The sequence below is a fragment of the Aureococcus anophagefferens genome, assembly GCF_000186865.1.
Source record: "Aureococcus anophagefferens unplaced genomic scaffold AURANscaffold_16, whole genome shotgun sequence".
NCBI classification, from domain to species: Eukaryota; class Pelagophyceae; order Pelagomonadales; family Pelagomonadaceae; genus Aureococcus; species Aureococcus anophagefferens.
In genome coordinates this window covers 352043-360372 of record NW_008705576.1, presented here as the reverse complement: position 1 = coordinate 360372, position 8330 = coordinate 352043, and the positions used below count along the sequence as shown (strand labels likewise).

At 70.5% G+C, this 8330-nt stretch overlaps 2 protein-coding genes across 2 annotated transcripts; one reads left to right on the top strand and one right to left on the bottom strand.

Moving 5' to 3' along the window:
* Positions 1-5857: 5857 nt before the first annotated feature.
* On the top strand, positions 5858-6031 carry AURANDRAFT_18133 (hypothetical protein; the record flags this gene model as incomplete). Its single annotated transcript, XM_009040755.1, has 1 exon — positions 5858-6031. A coding segment is annotated over one exon (174 nt), but the record flags the coding sequence as incomplete, so codon positions are not given.
* Positions 6032-6198: 167 nt separating this feature from the next.
* On the bottom strand, positions 6199-8148 carry AURANDRAFT_65666 (hypothetical protein; the record flags this gene model as incomplete). Its single annotated transcript, XM_009040625.1, has 1 exon — positions 6199-8148. One exon carries the CDS (start codon positions 8146-8148, stop codon positions 6199-6201), a length of 1950 nt encoding a protein of 649 aa, XP_009038873.1.
* Positions 8149-8330: the final 182 nt, after the last annotated feature.

Sequence of the window (8330 nt, the reverse complement as noted above, 5' to 3'; positions counted from 1 at the left end):
CGTCGCGAAGGACTCGGAGCCGTCGTTCTCGTGCCAGGCGACGACGTCGTCCTTCTCCCAGGCGGAGACGACGTCGCCGTCGCCGTCGTTGTCGACGTCCGCGGCCGCGACGGCGGACGCGCCGTCGGCCGCGGCCGTGACGAGCCGCGCCGAAAAGGACTCCTGGCCGTCGTTCTCGTACCAGCGGACGCTGTCGTCGGCCGTGGACGCGGCGAGCAGGTCGTCGTCGCCGTCGCCGTCGACGTCGTAGGCGGCGACGCCGTAGACGGTGTCCGCGAGCGTCGTGACGACGCGCTCCTGCCACTCGTAGACGCCGAACCAGTTCGGCCCGTCGTTCTTGAAGAAGCGCACGCTGTCGTCGGCGTAGGACGCGACGACCACGTCCGCGTCGCCGTCGTCGTCGACGTCGAACGTCACGAGGTCGAACGCGCCGGCGGCCGCCGTCGACAGCGTCGTCGCACTGAAGGACTCGGAGCCGTCGTTGCGGTGCCAGATCACCGTGCCGTCGACGGCCGCCGCGGCGAAGACGTCCACGTCGCCGTCGCCGTCCGCGTCGACGGCCGCGACGGACGTCGCGCCGTCCGCGGCCGCGCTGACGACGCGCTTCGAGAACGACTGCGACGCGTCGTTCTCGTACCAGGCGACGGTGTCGTCGTTCATCGACGCCGCCAGGATGTCCACGTCGGCGTCGCCGTCGACGTCGACGGCGAAGACGCCCATGGGGCCGTCCGGCGTCGCGATCGTTCGCGCGGTGAAGCTCAGGCTGCCGTCGTTCTCGTGCCACGACACCGCGTCGCCGAGGAGCGCCGCGGCGACGACGTCGACGTCGGCGTCGCCGTCGACGTCCGCCGAGGAGAGCGCCGTCGCGCCGGACGCGGCGCCGACGGTCCGCGGCGTCGACGAGAACGCCATATGACTGCAGGCGCCGCTCCAGAGCCGCCGCGGCTCCTCGAGCGCCGCGGGCGCCGCCGCCGCCGCCGCCGCGGCGAGTGCCAGCCAGAGGCCGGCGACGCGCATCACCGCCCGATCGCCGAGGGGGGCGGCCGCCGCCGCGGAGGCTGCCCGGGCGGTCGGGGCGACACCATCGTCGGCCAAAACCAACCGAGGGCAAGGACGACCTGAGTTTGCTTGAAGTCGGCATCCAAAAAGACTCGAGCTGGTATGGCCGACTCCGACGCCGAGAGCTTGAGTAGCCTGGACGTGAAACGATGGGACGCAGCGGAAAAAGCGCTGCTAGCGCACGGGGAAGTGCTCATGCGCGATGCGCAGGCTCGTGACGGCCCTGCCTTTCCTCCGCGCGCGTTTAATGCCATGCTCGTCGGTTGTTGCGGTGTGCGGCGAGGCTCGCATCCCCTGGCGCGGCGGCTTGCCCCGGACGTCGTCAATATAATTGCAGAGTTTCTGCCGCCGCGGATCGCGCCGCGGGCGTCGGCCGCGTTGAACGCGGCCGCGGGCGATTTCGCTCGTCGGATATTCGCGGACGCGTCCATCCACGCCATCCATCGCGGATCATTTTGCGTGCACGCGGGCGATGTCGACGCCGTCATCGCTCTATCTGGCGCGGATCGACTCGCAGGCCGGCGCCGCCGACCGAAAGGCTGCTCGTGCGCTGGATGCGTCGCAAGCCCTTGGATGGATGAGCCCGCGCTGGCACCAGATCGCTGGGCTCGCACGCGCGAGCCCCTCCACGCTGCGCTGGCGCCAATGAGCCGCCCGTCGCTCGCGTGGTGCGAGGCGGCGCCGGTCGACGGGCCGACGCCGCAGTCCGCGATTCACCGGGCGCTGCAGATCCTCGCGCTCCAAGGGAGCTCAGCGATCCTCGCACCCGGTGCGCTCGACGCGGCCGCGTCGGCGGTCATCGGATTCTGCGATACCGTGCTCACCCGCGCGCGCGGCGGTGATTCTCAGCTCCTCCGCGACATCGCTGCCGTGGACCGGCGCGTCGACTGCCTCCGCAACGTCTGCCAGGCCCGCTACGACGCGCTACGCGATGCAGGAGAGCTTCCGGCGGCCTCTGATCGCACGTTCAGGGTCAAAAATCAGCATGGCTTTGGCCAGTACGTACACGCATCCATATGGAGCGGCGAGGGCCCTGTGGACTCGGATTCGGACGCGTCGGACGACTTCTCGGAGAACGAGGCGTCGGAGGACGAAGCGTCGGAGCGCGCCGACCTCTACGACGGTCTTACGGGCGTGGCCGTCTTAGACGCCCTCTCGTATCTTCGGGTGACCGTCTGCTACGCCGACGACGTCGAGTCTGGCGACGAGTCGGAGGACGATGGCAATGTCGAGTCCGACGTCGACATCGATTTGCCTGCGACCGGGGCATCGGGCTTGCTTTGCCACGTCTTTGATAGCAGATGTCCAGACTGTGGACGTGCATGTCTTGTGACTTGCATCGACGTCACTTTGGATGGCGTCGTGGTGCGGCAGCGTCCCGTTGCAAGCCTCGAAGAGCTCGAAACGATTGAAAAGCTGCCTCACTTCTATTCTCCAGCTCTGGATTTAGACTTTGCGTCGCTGGGCTATGACGGGGGACCATTTCGTCCGTACGAGTTCGCGACAATCGGCACGGACAAGCTGGCGCCGTGGATGCGAGCGGCGGCGCGCGAGGCAGGAGTGCGCCGTGTCGCGTCTTCAACGACGTCCCGCGTGGTTGGAAAAGATGACGATTTGGATCTCTACAAGACATGGATGGAGGAGCTTGTGGTGCTAGCGCAGGCCGCACGCGATGCGACGGAAGTTGCTCCGGCGCCTATTCGGTACGTCCATGCGTTGCAGGCGATCATCAAAGTTCTCGATCTGAGCCCGCGTCGCCTGCATCCCATCAGCCTGCAGACGGCGGACCTCGACCAGACGGCAAGCTATGATGAAATCGTGCGGCGCACGCTCGGAGTCTCGACTCGGCCCGACGTGCTCGCGGGCCCTCGGAACATCGAGATGGAGCGCGGCGTGGATAGCATTGTCAATTACTACCAAGGTGGTAATGGTTCGGTCGAGGTGGACGACGAAGCGAATGAACTATTTTCGTTGTTCCTCTCGCGCCGCCTCGCAACGCTGTTCTCAAGAGCACTGTGCGCACCACGCTTGGTCCTCTGCCCGTTCACAGGCAATGGCGCCACAGTCGACATGCCAAGCCTCTATTTTGTCGGTCGCATGAACCCAGATACCGCCTGGATATGTTAAGGGCGTTGCTAAATAGAACTACAGTAGTAAAGTCGACCGGACGCGATGGGACCGATGCTGTCCGGCGGACGGCATCGTCGGTGCATCGAGCCAGCGCCTGCAGTGACGATGGAGAGGCGTCGACGCTTGCTGCTCGCGCTCGTCGCCGTCGCCAATGCCATCGAGGCGCCGCGCAGCGTCGCGGGCGCGGCGCAGCTCCGCGGCGCGCGCGACGTGCCCGGCGCGACGACCGAGTCGGAGACGGACTACGCCGCCGCCGCGGAGACGGACGGCGCCGCCGCCGGCCCCGCGCGCGCGGCCGCGCCGCCGGCGCCGCGCGCGACGCTCGGCGAGGTCTTCGCGCACACGCGCGGCTTCGTCGCCGCGACGCCGTCGCAGCAGCTGCTCTTCGCGCTCACGTTCGCGTTCCTCGTCGCGCAAAAGGCGCTCAACGTCCGCGTGCCCTTCGCGCTGCAGCGCGCGGTCGACGCGCTCGGCGACGGCGGCGACGGCTCCGCCGCGGCGTCGCGGGCCGTCGCGAGCTACTGTCTCGGACGGTTGGGCGTGTCCGCGGCGGGCGAGCTGCGGAGCTTGTGTTTTTCCCGCGTGTCGCAGCGGTGCCAGCGGGCGTTCGGCGCCGCCGTCTTCGGCAAGGCCCACGCCATGGACGCGCGCTGGCACGCGAACCACCCCACGGGCGAGGTCGCCGTGGCCTTTGGGCGCGGGACGCGGGGGGTTGCGAGCTTGCTGTTCCTCGGCGTCTTTTCCGTCGTGCCGACGGTGCTCGAGCTCGTCTTCTCCGTCGGCGTGCTCCGGCGGCGCTTCGGGTCGCACGGCTTCGGCCTCGTGACGCTCGCGACCTTCGCGGCCTACGCGGCCTGGACGGCGTCGCTCGTCGAACTCCGGCTCGGGCGGCGGCGCGCGCTCGTGGCGCTGGAGAACAAGAAGGGCGCGTACTTGGTCGACAGCCTCGCGAACCACGAGAGCGTCGCGGCGAACGTCAACGAGGCCCTGGAGCAGGACCGCTTCGACGAGGTCCTCGCGGCGTCGGAGCGCGAGGCCGTCGCGAGCCAAGCGCTGGGCGGCGCGTTGAACCTCGGCCAGGCGGCCATCTTCGCCGTCGGGCTGCACTACGCGCTCCGGCTCGCGCTGCGGCGCTTCGACGCGGCGGCGTCGTTCTCCATCGGCGACGTCGTCGCCGTGAACGCGCTCCTGCTGCAGCTCGCGCAGCCCATGAACTTTTTGGGGTACACGGTGTCGGAGATCCGGCAGGGCTTGGTCGACGCGGACGCCGTCGTCAAGTTGCTCCGCGACGCGCCGGCGGCGGCGGACGACGCGCCGCCCCACGCGGTGCCGTCGCCGCCGGAGATCGCCTTTTCGGGCGTGTCGGCGTCGCGCGACGGCTTCACGCTGGCGCTGAAGAACGCGACGTTCACGGCCCCGGCCGGCGGCGTCACGCTCTCGTGGGCGCGTCGGGGTCGGGCAAGTCGACGGCGCTGCGCCTCGTCAACGGCCTCGACGCGGCGCCGACGGCCGGCGCCGTCACCGTCGGCGGCATCGCGCTGTCCGCGGCGGACGCGCGGCGCGCGACGGCGCTCGTCGCCCAGGACACGGCGCTCTTCGACGACACGGTGCTCTACAACGCGAAATACGGCAACGTGCTCGCGCCGCTGGACGCGGCCGTCGCCGCGCTGGCCGCCGCGGGCGCCGCGCACCTCGACCCGCGGCAGCGCGTCGGCGAGCGCCGGCGTCCGACGACCGGGGCGTGCTTTTTGCTCTGGACACACCCGTTCTCTTGATAGGCGAGCGCGGCGCGAAGCTCAGCGGCGGCGAGAAGCAGCGGGTCCTCGCGGCGCGCGCGCTCCTCCGCGACGCGCCCGTGCTCCTCGCCGACGAGCCGACGTCGGCCCTCGACGCGGTCTCCGAGGCGCGGGTCCTCGACGCCCTGCTCGGCTCCGGGCGCACGGCCGTCGTCGTCGCGCACCGCCTCGCGGCCGTCGCGCCGCGCGCGGACAACATCGCCGTCTTCCGCGACGGCACCGTCGTCGCCGAGGGCAAGCACGACGCGCTCCTCGCGTCCTGCGCGGAATACGCGCGCCTCTGGGAGGCGAAGAGCGGGCGTGAGGAGGAGGGGGGGGAGTAATGCACAGTGTAATGCGTCGCATCGACGTTCCGTCGTGTCGGCCGGCCGACCCCCGGCGACGGGCCGACGACGCTCGCACTTGCAGCCAAGTCTGCGGCGACGTGATGACTGCGTCCTATTCAACTCCGTTCGTGTGGGGTCCGAGAGGGATGTTTGGACCTGGTAAAGCGTCGCACTGGACGGCGAGACGATGTCAGAACTGCGCGTGCAAAAAAATGCGGTCTCGGCACGCCCCTGGCGTTGCCGCGGCCTCATTTTGTCAGCGCCGCGCTTCTGCTCGCCGCGACGGTCGCGCGCCCGCGATGGCCTCACGGCCTGCTCCGGGGAGGCCGCGCGAGACGTTCGCCCGCCGACTCGACGCGCCGATCAGCTCGGCTCACCCGCTCCGCTCCCCGCAGGTTTACGACGATGCTCAAAGCGATTCTTTTGGTGGCTGCGGCCTTCGCGCCCGTCCAGGCGTTCCAGCCGGTCGGCAACGCCCTCTCGGTTTCCGGCACCTCGGCCCTCACGCCCTTCGCGCCCGCGGAGAGCCGATCGGCGGTCGTCATGATGGCCGTGCCGAAGAAGCGCCAATCGAAGATGAAGACCCGGCAGCGCAAGGCCAACTGGTTTGCGAAGGCCGACCTCCAGCGCGAGCGCGCGCTCACGCTCGGCCGGTCCGTCCTGAGCGGCAGCGCGTCCTCCTTCATCTACAACCCGGAGGCCGACGACGACGAGGACGACGACGAGGAGGACGACGAGGATGACGAGGAGGAGGACGATGAGGACGAGGAGGAAGAGGAGGCGTAGAGCGCTTGCCCGCCGACAAGACGCGTGGAATAAAGCCCCTCCTTTGAAACTCTGGGATCCGCCGCGGCCGGGGAATACCTCTATCCTCCGAACACGCGCTCTTAGATCGAGTTCACCCTGCCCGAGTGCCGGACGCGTTTCAGGTCGAGCGTGACGTGCTTCTTCTTGGGCAGCTTGCGCTTCTTCGGCCGCGGGCCGACGAGGTAGGACGCGACGATGCCCGCGCGCTCGGCGGCCGTCGCGTTGCACTCCTCCTCGCCCGCGCGGCGCGCGTTGTAGACGGCGCGCTCGATGACGTCGAGCTCGGCCATCTTCGCGTCGCGCGCCTTGTCCGGCGACGAGATGCCGCCGAAGTCGTTGACGTGGTAGAGCGCGAAGGCCCCCTTGTGCTTGTAGCGGAGCGCGAGCTGCAGGAGGAACGCGCGCGTCGCGACCTCGGCGGCCGGGAAGACCGTCGTCCTCAGGATCGGCCGCGCCGCGCCCGCGACGAAGGCGTCGTCCAGCGTGAAGAGCTTCTCGGGCTCCCAGAGGGCGACGTTGAGCACCATCTGGTCCGTCGGCGCCTTGATGGCCTTGACCGCGGGGAAGTTCGGGCCCCGGTGCACGCCGCCGCGGACGCGCCCGGACGTCGCCGCGGCGAGCCCCACGTGCTCGAAGAGCTTCTTCACGCGCCGGTCGACCTTGATGACCATGAACCCCAAATTGCGGTGGAGCGACGTGTCGTCCTCGCGCTGGAAGACGCCGTCGCAGCCGTCGCCGCACCGCTCGAGCGCGTCGTCGACGAGGTCCGCGATCGGCGCGCCCGCGAAGAAGCGCACGTCGAGCTCCGTGATGGCCGCGTAGGTGCCCTCGGGCTGGGCGCCGAGGGCCGTCGCGACGAGGGTCGTTTTCGTCCCGAAGCGCTCGGCCATGGTCCGCTGCGCCGTCGTCACCGTCGCCTCGCGGGGTACGACGCGGGCCCCGTTGCCGTTGCGCTCCAGGGACGCCAGGAACAGGTCGGCCATGTGGCGCGACCCCGGGTCCGTGTGCGCGCTGTAGTAGACCGGGTACTCGGCCTGGACCCGCTTGTCCGGCGCGGCCCTCCGAAGCACGTCCGCGAAGAAGCCCGACCCGTGGGCCTCGGCGACCTTCGCCGCGCCGTAGGCCAGGGGCACGATGGACGCGCCCCGGAGGCAGCCGACGAGCAGCTGGCCCACGGGCACGCGCGCCGGCGCGTCGTAGAGCGCCGCCACGCCGCTCCCGCCGTCGAAGTCGAAGTTCCGGCGGTCCGCGGCGGACGGTTCGAAGGCCACCGCGCGGCCCCCGGGCCCCGACGCGGCGAGCTCGCCGTCGACGTAGACGTACAACGTGCTCGCCGCGCCGGCGACGACGCGCGCGACGAGGACGTCGTGCCAGTGGCCGTCGAAGAACGTGCCGCGCGACTTCGGCGCGCGGAGCGTGCCGTCGACGCGGCCCCGCGCGGCGCCGAGGGGCGTCCCCGGCGACGTCGAGTGGCGGAAGTCGCGGCGGCCGACGCCGAAGAGGAGCGCCTTGCCGTCCGGCGTCACGGAGAGGCCCCAGTCCGCGCGGCTCCCGGATCGCCGCGCCGCGTGGAGCCGGCGCTCGGCCTCGCGCATCTCCGGGCTCACGGGCCGCTGCGCCGCGAGGCGCTCGAGCTCGTCGTAGGCGCCGCTCGACAAAAAGCTGTCGCTGCGCTGGCGCACCTGGGGCAGCGGCCACGCGGCCGCGGGCCGCGCCGCGACGACGCCGTTGAAGAGGCTGCAGCCCCCGCTGTACCAGGGCGCGGTTGCGCTGCCGTTGTAGGCCGTGAGGTGATTGACCTTGCAGCCCTCGGCGCGGAAGGTCACGAAGGCGCTGAAGTTGACGAGCGCGTGGCCGCTGCCCTCGGCGTAGGCGCGGCCGGCGACCTCGCCGGCGAAGCACTCCGTCGCCGCTGGCCCGGGGAAGCGCGGCACGCTCTTCAGCGACGTGTCCGCGGGACGGCCGAGGAGCGCCGGCGCGTCGCCGGCGGCGCGCGCGAGGCACGCCAGGAGGATGGCAGCTTTGCTCATAGCGTCATCCTCTCGCCGCCGGCTGCACCGGGGCCAAACGTTCTGCGACGTTGACCTAGTTATTGAAGGGGGAGCGCACCCGAAGATCCCGCCCGGAGGCTCAGACGGAGGCGTAGCCGGGGGGTTGGCGTTCCCACACCGGCCCCTTCCTCCGACCCAAAGATCGCGCGCGCACTCGGATC